Genomic DNA, 15647 nt, shown 5'->3' on the forward strand with positions numbered 1-15647 from the left:
TTTGGATTGATAACCCTTTGTACTACAACTGCATAGGGAATTGATACTCTGGATGAAAAACCTGTTATCAACATGTTTTAGGCCTAGAAGAGATGTAAAGCATAATCATAAAGAGAAGTGCCCACAATGGTGGCAGAAGCGATGAAGAAAAAATAAAAACGACACCGGTAAGACCTATTAATCAACCATAATTGTGACCAACGTTCAAAATTTACAAATAGAAATTATAATATGCACCCAGTTATATTTATATTGAAAAGATGTAAGATTGATCGAATACATTTTTTTGTTAATATTTGTATTGTATTCATCAAAAATGTCAGTAAAATGTAAGATGTAAGAAAATTAACAAAATAAGAATAAAAATATCAGTTTTGTATATTTCATATGTTGCTTTACGATAATTTACATTTCTCTTTTTTAATATATTGGTTTTTTAATTAATATTTTATATAGGAAATATTATACTTTACAAATGTTTCTTAATTAATGTGATTTCCCGAGACACTTTTGACATTATTTTACAATTTCGTTAGTATTCTTTTTATTTTTGAACAAAAGTTTTCTTCGTATAAACAAACTAATTAGTTGCTTTTTCTTCACGTTAAAATGCTTTTGTTTTTTGGTTGTTTGACGAACTAATCACTCGTCAATTGCTTGAAATCTGTGTTTAAGAAAGTGTTAGGCACTTCGACATTAGAAAATAGATAGCTGCTTGAAAGTTTTTTTTTGTTTGACCTCTTTGCATTAACTTTTGGACTTGTTTGCCATATAACCAAATTTGGTCAAAACTGACTGAAACTGTAAAACATGCTGTAAACACGTAAATAACTGATGTGTCTTCTTCTATTACCAATGCAATTGGACGATCACAATCACAATTACTTCCTCCGCTTATTTTTTTTTTGTCCTCTTTGCAACAAAGGGTTTCTCGAAGAATACATAGACCCTAACTCTAATCCAACCCCAATACAATCAATAGAGCCACAATCTACTACTCAGCAACAGCCTGATGCTTATGATCAGGTTAGAATTATTCATAACCATCTCCTCCAACTAATCACCTTTTGAACGAATTGATCAAAACCGGTGAGTTTTTTTTACTGAACGACAATGGTGCTTCCAGAAACTTATGAATGCCATTAAAGCATATACAAATTATTTATAGTAAATTAAGAGGCGGCTAGGTTTCATAAAGTATAACAAGTTGACAATAATATATTACAATTTAAATAGAAATATGACATTATCATACTATATTAACCAATTTAACTGTTTAGATTTAGAAAATATACATATCAATAGATTTTTGGTATTTTTAAAAAATAGCCAAAATTATGTTCTCGAGATTTAACATCTAAAATAAATTTTTTCTCGGATCTTTTATTTCTATTTTTATATTATTATTACCAAAAAAAAAACTTAATATAGAAAATTATTGTAGTGACAAAAATATTAATTAATGAGATGTCTAATTCCCATTGATCAATTAAAATCCTAGGTGGACGGCCTTAAGTTTATTTCCATATTTTCTTAAATAACTTAATATAGAAAATTCTGAAAATTTTAAAAATGTTAAATAATGAAATGACTAATCTCTATTGGTTGTTTTAAATCACATGTGGACAGCCTTAGAAGCTTATAGCTCCTACTTTTATTTAGTATAGATTAGGTTGATGAGCTTCTACTCGTTATCTCTCTTTGGGATTGAATGAATAATGGTAACAATTATGTTTGCAAAATAAAAAAAGGTTTTTGACCAACCAATCAATTTTAAGAGGTTTTTGCAAAATAAAAAAAGGTTTTTGACCAATAAATTTTTTAAAAAATAAAAAAATACTACAATAAATTTTAAAATACAGTATTAGAAAAAGAAGACAAACATATTAATCCTTTTTTTGGTTCAACATTCTCAACTGAAAAATGAGAAAGTAGGAGAAAAATTTGGTTTAAAAAAATAAGAAAAATTTACCTTTCCATTAAAAAAAATCACAATTAAACAAAGTTGAAAGTAGTGTTTTTGAATAAATTATTTATATATGGGACAATCTATGTTTATATAGAAGTGAATATTTACGAAATGTAGAACTAATAATTAACTCTATATTTTCCTTAATCCCTTTTTCTTTATTTTTTTTGTAGAATTAATAACTTAAATTTAAAAATTAGTAAATAATATTATCATTTCGAATTTTATGTATATATATATATATATGATCTCCTTTTAATATTAAAAAACTTTGTATTTTTTTTATAAATTCTGTAATTTTTGATAATTATCTTTTTATATTATTAATATTTTTTAAAACAAATATTTTATTTTTGTTGTAATCAAATTCCTCCTATTAAATATTAAATTTTACACATTATTTATAGGTAAGACAATCTATGTTTATATAGAAGTGAGTGTTTACAAAATTTAAAATTAATAATTAACTGTATCTTTTCCTTAATTCCTTTTTCTATATTTTTTTTGTAGAATTAATAACTTATACTAAAAATAAGTAAATAATATTATAATTTCAAATTTTATGAAATATTTAAATATAATCTCCTTATAATTAATTTTAAAAAAATTATATATTTTTAATAAATTTGTAATTTTTGATAATTATCTTTTTACATTATTAATATTTTTAAAAACAAAAAAAATATATTTTTGCTGTACTTAAATTTCTCTTATTAAATATTAACTTTTACATATGTCAAAATCTGATATTGATAATTTGACACATGTCAAAATCTTGTTAATGGCTAACTTTCAAAACCCAACTTTATATAATAAGATATTGGGGGATTTTATATATGTATTAAAGCTGTTTAAAAAAAACTGAAAATTTGTTTCCACTCTCTACACTACTCACGATCTTTGTAACTACTTAAAAAAAATCTTTCTGATTATTTTAAGGGTAAAAGTGCTTCTCCATCTAGATAAGTAAAAAAAAAATTGAGAGTGATCAAAACAATAACTTTTGTAGAAGTTCTTCTTTGAATGTCAACAAGACAACCAATGGTAATCAAATTATGCATTTACAACACATCTTCAGCATGTAATCATCACATCTAAAACATTTAAAGGTAAATCTTCTTTTCTTCTCCCTATTTTATATCAAGTATTTTTTGATTATCAAATGTAGAATTCTAATTTTTTCTCTGTTATTTTTGTTTATGTACTCAGAAAATCTCAAGATGAAACAATGAAGACAATGGAAAAGAAAGAGAGGGAACAAAAGCAATATGTGTTTCATATAACACTTATGAAGATACATATGACACTTCACCAAGAAGAAAAAAACTCAATTATCAATTTATGATCTGAGTACATATCAGTTTTTTTTTTCTGTTTGTTATTCAACGTTGAATGTATTATCTGATCAGTTCATATCAGTTTTTTTTTCTTTTTGTTGAATCCATATTAAACTAAATGCATTGTATTTATGTTTTATTTATTTATTTTGTAAATAACAATTTTAATAAAAGATATTAGTATAGATTCGAAAAGATTTTAATAGATATAAAAGACAACTTTTGCATATTAAAATAATTTCAAAAATATTTAAAATAAATGAATCTGTTATTCTTATTAAAACAAGAAATCTTTTATTAGTATCAGTTATTCATTTGTTATTCATAAATGATACAAAATTTTAAAATCATTTATAAAAACTGACACAATAATTTAAAATCATTTGTTATAATTGATTTAATATAACATCAGTTTGAAATAAATTGATGTAAATTATTTGCATCAACAAATAGTAAATCATTTTTTAAAGTGATACAAATTTATATTTACATCACTCAAATCTGATGCAAATATAAAAAATAAATGATTTAAAACAACACCTTTTTGTAGTGTTTGGTCTCAATCCAAGGTTTACGGTGTCGGCTTCTTTCTGTCTTCAAACGGTATCCATCGTTTCTTCACTGAAACATTACTTTTCCATTCTAATATAATTGGTGTTCATTAGATGAATTTTTACGATTCAGGAATTGGAAGTCAATCTTGGATCTGGGATTCATGGAATACTCATCAATTTTATCATAATCAGATACTGATTTCGAAGTTCATTTCAGAGATAGTGAAGTATTGGCGAAAAGATCTGAGTCATATTGGTTGTTTTTGGTGGTTAAGGAATGCATAGAAGAGATATACAGTGGAATCGATGGACAAAAATGGTATGGGCACTTGTCCTAATAGACTAATACGACATGATTTAGTGATCAGAAGACAGAACTTATTTTCTATCATCAACAATATCCTTATGGAGTTTCAAGTAGACAATGTGACTAAAAGAAAAACAGTCATGTTTGTAAACAAGTCAAAACACAAATGTGTCCAGAATCCTCTTGGTCTTATACTTGGTGGAAAAGAAGATGAAGGACTTTCAAGTAGTCTTTGGAGATAGTGGAGACGTCATACACTATGGAAACAATCATGGATGAGAAAACAATGAATTTTTCCAAATGATCATAGAGAATCTTTGCTGAAATTATTAAGTATATTGATCTCAAGAATGCGACAATATATATAATCATTTCCAACAACATTAAATTTATTTTTTTAGTTAAAGTAATGTCAATGACATTTTGGAGTTTCAACACCAAGCTAATAGTCAATATAAAAAGTGTGTGTAGGGGAGGACTTTACAAATTTTATCTGTTGCCTAGAAGACTAATTAACAGCAGGGTCACTTCCACTCCTTCACTGAAATTGATTGCGTATAACAATTGTATTGAAATATTTATGTATTTTGTAAACACTTTTTGATATCAATATAATTGATTTGTGGAAAAAAAAATATCGATTTGGATAATTCGGGTTTAGAATTTATAATATTAAACAAGATTATATATCAGTTTAAGTTTACAAGGATAATTCGGGTTTAGATTTTATAATTAAACGAGATTATGCATCGGTTTGAGTTCAAATAAATTAATATTTTTTTAATGATTTTCGTGTCAATATATTTAATTATTTTATTTTTGATTTTTATTTAAATATAATATAACATAAATATTTTTTCTAATTTGTTTGTTTTATTCTGATTTTGGTTTGAAGTATATATTTTGTTTATGTTTAGCAATAATTTATTTATTTTATTTAAATATAATATGACATAAATATTAATTTTGTTTTAGTGATTCCATTTTTTATAATTTATTTATTTTATTCTAATTTTGGTTTGAACTAAATATTTTGTTTATATTTAGTATTACTTAACATCTTTTTATTGATTTATGATAAATAAGGTGAACAAAAAGATTCATTGTAGGGTTATCTATGCCCGGCTATGGACACATTCCTATGATACATAGGTTTCGAGCCTCAATTTTCTGACGCCTATTTTGTAAGGTTTTTTTTGTTTTTGTTTTCTTAATTATAAGGCCCTAATTTAAGAGGTAGTTTCTTTTAAAAGGCCTCATTTTTAAAATTTGTTTTCAGCTGAGGCCTCATTTCAAAACTTGCTTTGAGTTGAGGTCTCATTTAAAAAATTATATTGGAATTACTGAGAAAAACAATTTAAAAGAAAATATTATCAGACCCCATTTTAAAAAGTACAATTTTTTCGTATTGGGCCTCCAATGTTGCTGGATCGAGACTGGGGTTATCTCCAAGTATTGTTCATTTCAATATGTTTCAGTTTTTGTAAAACAAAAAAAAAACTAAACCTAAAAACTATAAGAAAAGGCTTGATTCTATTGATACATGATGTTACAATATATATAGTCATATACACAAGGGTTTTGTACAGTCCTATAATTACACATTTGTCCTCTGTTCTACTTCTCTTCTCTATAAGCCCCCTCAAGATGGAGGCAACTTCTTGACACCAATCTTATAATTTAGATCCAGGAACCGTGGTGGCGGTAGTGGCTTGGTGAGAGAATCAGCGAGCTGATCATCGCCAGAAATGTGAGCCACCCTGAGTGTGCCGAACTGAATGTTTTCCCGAACAAAGTGATAGTCAATCACAACATGCTTCATCTTGGAGTGAAAAATAGGATTTGCGCAAAGATATGTTGTGCCGATATTGTCACAATAGATGACGGGTGGTGTTGGTAGATCAATACCCAGTTCCGCTAAAATAGAGCAAATCCACTTGAGTTCAGAAGCTGTGTTTGCCACAGCTCTGTATTCGGCCTCAGTAGAGGACCAAGAGACACTCCTCTGTTTCTTGGATGACCAGGACACCGGACTGCCCCCAAAATTGATGATATATGCATTTGTAGAGACATAGTTTGCTTTGTCACGACCCCAATCAGCATCGGAGAAGGCATGAACAGTCATAGGAGCATCTCGACGCATGAAAATACCATGAGACCCAGATCCCTCACCTGAAAATATGCAGGATATAATTCCACAAAAACCTTATGATCATTACACAAACGATATATCGAGATAAGATTTTTGCAAAGGTAGGGAACATATAGAACTTCTTTTAGGGCAAGAGAACTAGATGGTGTAGGGAGTAAGGCGGAACCGGTATGTGTGATCTTTAGGCCAGAGCCATCAGCAATGTGAACCTCTTCACCACCGGAGTATGGCTGATGGAGAGAAAGATTAGACAGATCCGATGTGAGATGATGTGTAGCACCGCTATCCATCACCCAATTAGCCGGATTATACGGCGGGATAGTGGCGACATTGGCATGAGTTATCCTCGGCAAACCAGGGGAAGGAGAATAACCGCCATCAGACGGTTGAAAACCACGAGAGGAGGCTGGCAACGGAGAACACCAGCGAGCACTATGCCCAAACACGCCACACAGCTGACATCGCCACTGATATCCTCTGCCGTGACCACCACGCGACGAGAAAGAGGAAGATCCCCGAGAAGAGGAGCGATGATTGCAGGAGCTGTGGTAGGGACCAAAAGTTTTGTTGAAAACAGCGTTTGCGATGACAGGGACAACGGAGGGAGCGGACACTTGGGATTGAAGCTTCAGCTCATAAATGATGAGCTTTTCATGTATCGCAGCCATGGTGGGTGGGGTATCTCGGCCTTGAATCTGGTCAGTGATTGGTTTGTAATCCTCCGGAAGACCACCAAGGAGATACTCGATTTGTTCTTCATGTTCATAAGGTTTCCCAAGCGTAGCAAGTTGATCAAAACGAGCAACCAAACCTTGAACGTACTCATCAATCGTTCTTGTACCTTTACCCCACTGTTTGATTTGTTCCCTCAGTTGTTTGATATGGCCCCATGTCGGTTTTGCATACGTAGAAGAGAGAAGACTCCAAATCTTTGAGGAGGTGGAGGCGGTTTTGCACCAAGGAGACTCGCAACGAGAAGCTGGTCTTGATGTACCCATAGATCATACGCCGGATTGGGAGCAGAGGAGCCGACGGTGAGAACAGTAGGTTCGGGTGCAGCAGTGATGCCATCAAGAAATCCGGCGAGACCATAACCTGCTAATAATGCACGGACTTGGCGGTTCCACATCAGGAAGTTGGAAGCCGTTAGCTTGGTTACATTCGCCATATTAATGTTGTGGAGAGCAGTTGCGGAAGTAGTGTCTATAACATCAGAAGGAGAGGAAGCCATGGCAGTAGGAGATCTGTTGTTTAGAAAGAAGAAGAAGATGCAAGAGAGAAGCGGCGAGAGAGAAAAAAAATTTAGGTCTAGGATTTTACTGCTCTGATACCATGTAATGAAAGGCTTGATTCTATTAATACATGATGATGTTACAATATATATAGTCATATACACAAGGGTTTTGTACAGTCCTATAATTACACATTTGTCCTCTGTTCTACTTCTCTTCTCTATAAAAACTATACACCTATACACCCAGCCTTTAGTGAAAATATTTGTCCTAACTTATCGATTACCATCATGCTCTTTTGTATCCTAGCTCTCTGAATATGTCATTGAATCTGAAACATCCATAAATAAAAGCTTTGACTCTGATCTGGTTTTCATCATATGACATAGTGACTTTATATTTTTCCAACTTTTAGAATCCAAATTCACCATGTTTTGATCATAGCCGGCTTTGAGGCCAAGCATGTATTTGCGGCCGTTTGTGGGATAAGTACTATTTCGACCCTGAATTTTCCAAAATTTTCCTTCAGCTCAGTTGGTTAAGTGTGTAGGTGTTGTTGCTGTGATCCGGAGTTCGAGTTTAACTATATCACCTGTTATTGCCATTTTTTTGTTTTTCCATTAATTTGTTGGCCTAAATTATTTTTGGTTTGCAGCCTATTTATTCTCAGCGCCGGCTCTGGTTTTGACGATGAAATATCAAAAGATTTTAAGTAAAATATAGGAACAAAACACCCGTCATGCATACATTTCATATTCCGACAGGTTGAGAATTTTTGGCATGGCTTATATAATATAAACTTGGTCAACTATATTTGTAGTATCTCTTGATCGGTGTGTATCATCAAATTGTTTTGACTAGTTTAAGTGGCATTTGTTAGGCCACGTAGCGCAGTCCACTATATCTTCTGTTAAATCAACTACTATTTCATAAATTATTCTTAGAAATCAACTTTGGTTTTTTCCGATTCATTGGGTCTCTTTTATACAAGGGGGTGATCAATAAAATGGACCGGTTCAGTTTTGGTTCTATCCGATGAAGAAAAAAACAAATTTGTTACTTAAAAACGCAGACGTTTTAACTTTGTCGTGACCCCAAGGCAAACGTATAATAAACTTTGACTTAAAGGAAACAAAAAGAAAACACGCCTAACCTGCTTCAATGGAAAAGTCGTGCCTTTTTTACCTAACCAGACCTTCTCCGCATTTGCGTCTGCCTTCTTCATGATCTCTCCAATTCTCTCGCTTTTAAAGGCCTAATCAAAACCCTTAAACCCCACAACCCAATTCCCTCTTTTCGAATTCTTCATTCTCTCTCTCTCTCTCTCTCTCTGAATCGATTTGTATTTTGTAGCTATGGAAGCAACAGCGTTATCATCTGGGTTTCATCCTCTTGTCAAGCGTAACGGTTACAGGGTTCCAAGGTTAGGGTCCTCTCCAATCGAAATTAGGGTTTTTTTTTTTCCTTCTTCTTTTATCGCTTTAGGGCTTTACGAATTCGCGAATTGTTGGTTTTGTTGATCGATTGGGTTTATATGTATGCAAACAGGTCATGTTCTCAGAGAAAGTTTGTATCTTTGGTTCGTTGCGATTTGAAAGATAGATCTTTTGGAATCAAACCTGAAGGGTCGTCTATTGCGATCCGTAGATTGAGTTTCAAGACTAATGTGTTTGAGCAAGCTCGTTCTGTAGCTGGAGACACTTCTTTTGATGATACTACTACAGCTAAAACACGTTCTCATGTTGCAGAAGATAAGATTGGTGTCTTGCTTTTGAATTTAGGTGGTCCTGAGACTCTTAATGATGTTCAACCTTTCTTGTATAATCTCTTTGCAGATCCGGTGAGAGTCTCTCTACTTTGCCAATTGTGATTTCTGTTTGGAGTTTTTGAGTTGTTTGGGAATGATGGATGATTGGTTTGCTGTTGCAGGATATTATACGGCTTCCTAGACCGTTTCAGTTTCTTCAAGGGACTATAGCTAAATTTATATCTGTAGTACGAGCACCGAAATCCAAAGAAGGGTATGCTGCTATTGGTGGTGGCTCTCCTTTGCGTAAAATAACTGATGAGCAAGCAGATGCTATTCAGATGGCCTTGCAAGCAAAGAACATTGCTGCTAATGTCTACGTTGGTATGCGGTATTGGTATCCATTCACTGAAGAAGCTGTTCAGCAGGTGAAGTTTATATCTATAGTGGTCTTTTTTTTTTCTCACAGCTTAATCATAATCAGAGGCTCCTTTCTGGTGGTGATGAGTTGCTTATGCCTGTTTAGTAGTTTATCTTAACAAGCTAATTATGTTTAACCAGATAAAGAAGGACAAAATTACAAGACTTGTTGTTCTACCATTGTACCCTCAGTATTCTATCTCCACGACGGGTTCAAGCATCCGCGTTCTCCAAGACTTATTCAGGTTTGTGTAAGCCACAATGCATATTCACAGTTCATTGTTTTCTTGTTTTCAAAAAAGATTTTGTAGTTACACGAGTGGCCCTTAACATGAATGACCTTTGCAGGAAAGATCCGTACCTAGCTGGCGTGCCAGTTGCTATTATAGAGTCCTGGTACCAAAGGCGAGGCTATGTCAATTCCATGGCCGACCTCATTGAGAAGGAGCTTCAAACTTTCTCTGATCCTAAGGAGGTACAGTTATTTATCCGCTCTAGTTTTCCCCTTCATTATACAATTCTAGTCCAAACACTGGTTAAATTGGTTCCTTGTTTGTGTGATTTAGGTTATGATATTCTTCAGTGCCCATGGTGTTCCAGTCAGCTACGTAGAGAATGCTGGAGATCCATACCAGAAGCAGATGGAAGAGTGTATTTACTTGATAATGGAAGAGCTAAAAGCCAGAGGGGTTCCGAACAACCATAAATTGGCATACCAGGTTTGGTCATATCCAGTGTTATAAAAGTTGCTTGGCATTACCTCTTCATGTCAAACCCTCTAATTGATTCTTGCAATAATCCTTTGTTTTCCAGAGTCGTGTTGGGCCTGTTCAGTGGCTGAAGCCATACACCGATGAGGTTCTTGTAGACCTTGGTAAGAGTGGTGTTAAGAGTCTACTAGCCGTTCCAGTCAGGTGAGAGAACATATAATAATCCCGTAGCTCATTTTGGTGTTCTGGCAAAGATACTTCCCGAGCCCCAATCATCCAGAAATGATGTCTGATGATTTTGTCTCCTGATTCTATAGTTTATTAACCATTTTGGCTTCTTTCTTATCTTGGATCTCAGTTTCGTGAGTGAGCACATTGAGACACTTGAAGAGATAGACATGGAATATAGGGAATTAGCTCTGGAGTCAGGGGTAGAGAACTGGGGGCGGGTCCCGGCGCTAGGTCTCACGCCATCTTTCATCACCGACTTGGCTGATGCAGTGATAGAATCGCTTCCTTCAGCAGAAGCTTTGTCAAAGCCAAATGCAGCGGCCTCAGATGAGAGCGAGTCGTCAGATGCTTTCAGCTACATTGTCAAGATGTTCTTCGGTTCGATTCTTGCTTTCGTATTGCTTCTCTCCCCAAAGATGTTCCATGCTTTCCGGAACCATATTATCTAGAAGAAAAATCTATAGAATCTCCTATGAAAAGTTGGTTTTGTGTTAGTCTTTTCTTGGAGACATGTCTTGGTCAAATTCAATATATATTGTCCAATCTATTGAAGTACTAGCACACCAGCTCTAATAAGCTGATGTGGTTGAGTAGTTCAATAGATTGGACTATATATATTAAATTTGACTAAGAGATAAACTAAGAGGATTGGAATAAAGAATGAGAAGGGTTATTAGAAAGTTCGTGAGGAAGAGACAGGATTAGATGTATTTCAGTGTTTCACATTGAAGATTCATGTAGCTATAAAACATAGTGCTACGTTCCTATTAGAGATGAGGAGATGAGTATATTCTATCATTATTTGGTTTATTTTTTTCCTGTTCTTCAATGTTTGGTTCCAAACTGTAACTGTCAAAAGCATTTTGTGGTTCATAGTTTTAACAAAATTAGTTATTCAAGTTTCCACAACACCAAACTTGCTATACTTTCATTTCCATCCTATTAATACACAACTCAAAGTTCAAAGTAGAAACAATCCTCTATCAATTCACATTCCATTTGAACACAAACGGGAAGAAATAACACATATATATATGTACATTGGTTTGTTACTCAGGACGAACAAGTCAGAAGGGTCTCTCTTGTTATCTCTCTATACAAATATAAACACATAGCCGAAACACAGAAACTCTGTTTTGGCTCTATAACAGTTCGTGTGGAAACTCATTCCGGCCGTGTCTGGATCAATCCTTGACGTGAGAGATTCTCAATGGAATCCGCAATAACTCTGGCGCTAGACTGCATGTACCCACCTGCACAAAGTATCATCACATACTCACATCAATACTTTTCTTTTGAAACCATTACTCATTTAAATCCAATTTAGCACCTGAAGTCAGCATCACAAGAGGAATATTTTTTTCCCTTGCAAATCTGAAGACTTTCTCGTCTCTACTTGTTATACCATCAGGGCTTATCTGCAACAAGAGTCACCAAGTTTGTAACTGAGGAAGAAAATTATATTCTGCTGCGATAGAAATGCGATACCTGAAGTATATAAATTACCTTTAGACGCCCCAGAGGGTCTCCGTCTAAGATATCAGTCCCAGCATTGTAAATCACCAACTCTGGTTGGAAATTTCGCGAAGCAACCTGAGAGTCACAGACAGGTTCCCTTAAGATCACTAAAGACGACAGAGTTGTTAATAATGTTTTTTGGAGGAACCCCAAGTTCCCATGCTCCTACTCCAGTCAGACTATATCACATATGTGAACTGCAAGGAAACAAGAGATTAAGGGAATGATTGAATTGCACACCTCAAGGGCATCATCTAGTTTCCTCAAATACTCCTCGGTGGTAGTCCCGCTCTGTCAAGATATAGAAAAAGGAAAGAACTATAATATGACACAAGACAATCAAACTAATTCAAGCTGGTAGTGTAAGACAATAGGCTTACCACGACCTCAACCTTCTGATCGATAAATCTCCTAGCTCTATAATCCTGTACGAAGAAAAAACATAGCAGATACATCCAACTGTTAAAAGCAAGCATAGACAAAAACTGCAATAAAAGTTCAAAGGAATTGAAATGACTTCAAACGAGCCAAAGCTCCAAAGATGACTGCTTACGAAAGGGTATATCTCGGGATTGTACATATCCAGAATGTAAACGCGATCTGCAGACAGTATACTGTTATCCCCATATTAAACACCGTTAAGACAAAACATAGTGAAATAAATAAATGTTTCTCATACTGTCATCGCCAAGATCTGTTTCGTGGCCATTCCCTTGATGAGCGTCAAGATCTATTATCATAACCCTGTACAAGTTTTATAAGGTCAAGAACTAACATGGTTTTAGGGGGGTAATTTACATATCAAGGTCCCCGGATAGAAGCAAACATAAACAATTAGATATAAACTTTACCTTGATATTCTTAAACGAAGAAATGCAAAGTGAGCACAGAGAGAAATATCAGCGAAGGCACAAAAGCCGCCTCCTCTCTCGGCAGTACAATGATGAAAACCTCCTCCAATATTAATAGCCCATCCACGTTCTGTTGCGAGTTTGGCTGCCAGAATCGTCCCACCAACCTGTCACACACTGATTCTGTAATAACTCGGCATATATAAAGTTCTAGGAAACAATCAAAGACGTAGAGCAACATATGATTCTTCTACCTGCTTACGGAATGGGTAAAGAACTTTCTGCTGCACAAGAAAATTAGGAAAAAAGGCAACCAGTGGAACCTATACATTGTAGGAAAAGTCAGTTCAACAAGAAGAATCAAGGAGATGATTGACTTGCCAAAACAAATCAAATCACCTCGGCTATCCTAGCTACAGTAGCACTGCTTTTCAAACTGTTTAGGTAGTTCTCCGAATGAACCTGATACAGAACAAATGAAAATGTTAAACAAACGTCAAGATGCTAATACAGACATAAAGGGAACCATATTGAAAACGAAGTAGTACCACTAAAAGATCAGTCATTGAAGCTTCAAGAGGCTCAACGATTGATTTCTCCTCCAAAAACCCATCTGAAACAAGGAACTTGCAAACTCTGCCCCACTTGGTCGAATCAAATGGGTGCCTACACAATATCAAATATCAAATATCAAACTCAAAACCAATACAACAACATTCGAATTCAGAAGCACTTCACAGAGACTAAAAGAAGCCAATTAGTCAACGAATTCCCAAAGAAAAGTTCCAAAACTGGGAAAAAAAAAGACTCACAATTTCTCAATACCCAAGAAGGAGATGTTATATGCCGATGAATAGATGATCGAAACCTATTGATCAAAAACATTTTCTCAGTCAAAATCTTCCTTTTGGGCACGAAAGAGACATCTGTGTTACCTTTGAAAGAGGGACGTCGAAGTAGAGTTTGCTGTTGAGAATTCGCTCCCGCCGGAGAGCTTCGGGATGGGTCGCCATCGAAAACGATGACATTTCGGAGGTTCGATTACAGCAGAAGAGAAATTTGTAGACTTTGATGGCGACAAACGTGAAGAGCAAGTAAACGGCTGAGTTGCGAGTGAACTCGGTCCAGGTCGAGATGACTCGGGTATCTGTCATACGTTTTTTGGTCTGAATCGGTGAGATATTTCATTTTTCTTTTTTTTGGTGCCGACTAATATCAAAACGCATGGAACAAGCGCGTTTCATTGACTTTTTACTTGGCTATTTTAAAAATCAAAATGTCTCTCAAATATATAATTCTCTAGATATATTATAATAGATTAGAACCTTCTCATTCTACGGGTTTAAAGTCTTGTAAATTAAATTAAATTAAAAATATATTAAAATTTGTTATACCTTATTTCTATTGTTTTATGTTTGCTATAATATATAGATTTATATCTATTTACAAATTCTTTTATGAAAATTTTGTTATAAATAATTTTGAAAATCCCCCATCTTTTATATATGTTACCACTAAAAGCATAATTTTTACATGTAAATATATTGTATATTACAAATATATTTTTTATCACCACTAAGAAAATGTCTGTATGAACACATTAAATCAACTATTGTACATCTTTTCATTTTCACTTTTGCATAGTATTTTTAATTACTAAAATTGTTGGCTCAAAAAACATTTAGAATAAAATATATATTACATAGTATACTTGTAACATCCGCGAACCAAAACTCTGCGTTTTGGGGATGGGTGTCGATCGACACCAAGGATGGTGTCGGTCGACACCAATAGTTTCTGGTTCGACCTGATTGATTTAATTGTCGATTTTGGTCGGTTTTGTTTGGGTAAAACCATTGAACCAAGCTATTTAAGTGTTTTATCGACATAAAGGGTTTTGGAAGTTTATTTTTGTCGCCGCTTCTTTGTTTTGAGAGAAAAAGAGAGAAAAGAAGTATTCTTGAGATTTTGAGAGGATTGGTGAGATTTCTTGGCTGTTCTTGAGAGATCCAAGGCTAGGAAGGTGTTAGAAGCTTGCTAAGAAGGGTTGGATTTGTTGCTGTTGGTCAGAATCTTCCTGCAAAGAGGTGAGTGCATGACCATGGCTGATCTAAGCATGAGATTCCTTTGTTCTTGCTTGTTTGTTGTTGTTTTGTGTGTTTTTCTTGCTGGGAATAGTTGATATAGGTTCCTACGGATGCAAATGGATTTGGGTTTGAGTTGGACGATATGGTGGTGATTGGAAGCGAGATGCGACTCTCGGCTTCGAGCGGTTCGCGATTGCATAGTCAGTGTCGATCGAAACCAGGAGGGTGTCGGTCGATATTGTGGGGTAGTGTCGGTCGACACCAAGAGCCAATGTCGGTCGACACTTGGCTGGTGTCGGTCGACACCACCCTTCCAACGAGACATGTTTGTTTTCATGTTTTGTATGATTTGTTTGTTGATTGTTTTGGACATTGGTATCTCAGTTGCTTGTGTGCATAGCCCAGTAGATGGGAGGATTGCCTCACTGAGTGTTTATCAAATACTCATGCATCTCAATTTGTGTTTGTGGTGCAGGTAAAGGCAAAGTGTGATCGTGGAATCAAGGCAATGAAGAGGAGGATGTTCTAGGGA

At 34.5% G+C, this 15647-nt stretch overlaps 2 protein-coding genes across 3 annotated transcripts; one reads left to right on the plus strand and one right to left on the minus strand.

Annotated features, from left to right (window-relative positions):
• On the plus strand, nt 8682-11469 carry LOC104706921 (ferrochelatase-1, chloroplastic/mitochondrial). Its single transcript, XM_010423164.2, has 8 exons — nt 8682-8974; nt 9100-9391; nt 9481-9726; nt 9860-9963; nt 10067-10193; nt 10285-10437; nt 10532-10632; nt 10787-11469. Exons 1-8 carry the CDS (start codon nt 8907-8909, stop codon nt 11106-11108), a joined length of 1413 nt encoding a protein of 470 aa, XP_010421466.1. The 5' UTR covers nt 8682-8906; the 3' UTR covers nt 11109-11469.
• LOC104706923 (histone deacetylase 2-like) lies at nt 11385-14223 on the minus strand. Of its 2 annotated transcripts, none has more exons than XM_010423166.2 (13): nt 13964-14223; nt 13841-13896; nt 13577-13694; nt 13428-13490; nt 13283-13312; nt 13029-13195; nt 12857-12921; nt 12731-12777; nt 12558-12602; nt 12418-12468; nt 12166-12252; nt 11990-12077; nt 11385-11912 (listed from the first exon to the last, which is right to left on the minus strand). In XM_010423166.2, the coding sequence occupies exons 1-13, from the start codon at nt 14180-14182 to the stop codon at nt 11824-11826; spliced, it is 1125 nt and encodes a 374-aa protein (XP_010421468.1). In that variant the 5' UTR covers nt 14183-14223; the 3' UTR covers nt 11385-11823. The 2 variants fall into 2 exon arrangements, with proteins under 2 accessions (XP_010421468.1, XP_010421467.1); XM_010423165.2 differs by having other exon boundaries at nt 13283-13351.

This window comes from Camelina sativa, chromosome 8 (assembly GCF_000633955.1).
Source record: "Camelina sativa cultivar DH55 chromosome 8, Cs, whole genome shotgun sequence".
NCBI lineage: Eukaryota > Viridiplantae > Streptophyta > Magnoliopsida > Brassicales > Brassicaceae > Camelina > Camelina sativa.

Coding starts and splice junctions, on each gene's coding strand:
- LOC104706923 (XM_010423165.2), bottom strand. CDS start 14,182: ATGACAGATACCCGAGTCATCTCGACCTGGACCGAGTTCACTCGCAAC. Junction 12,469..12,557: donor ATCAGAAGGTTGAGGTCGTG/GTAAGCCTATTG, acceptor ATATCTTGACAG/AGCGGGACTACCACCGAGGA. Junction 12,253..12,417: donor AACTAGATGATGCCCTTGAG/GTGTGCAATTCA, acceptor TGTGACTCTCAG/GTTGCTTCGCGAAATTTCCA.
- LOC104706921 (XM_010423164.2), top strand. CDS start 8,907: ATGGAAGCAACAGCGTTATCATCTGGGTTTCATCCTCTTGTCAAGCGT. Junction 9,392..9,480: donor ATAATCTCTTTGCAGATCCG/GTGAGAGTCTCT, acceptor TTGCTGTTGCAG/GATATTATACGGCTTCCTAG. Junction 9,727..9,859: donor CTGAAGAAGCTGTTCAGCAG/GTGAAGTTTATA, acceptor ATGTTTAACCAG/ATAAAGAAGGACAAAATTAC.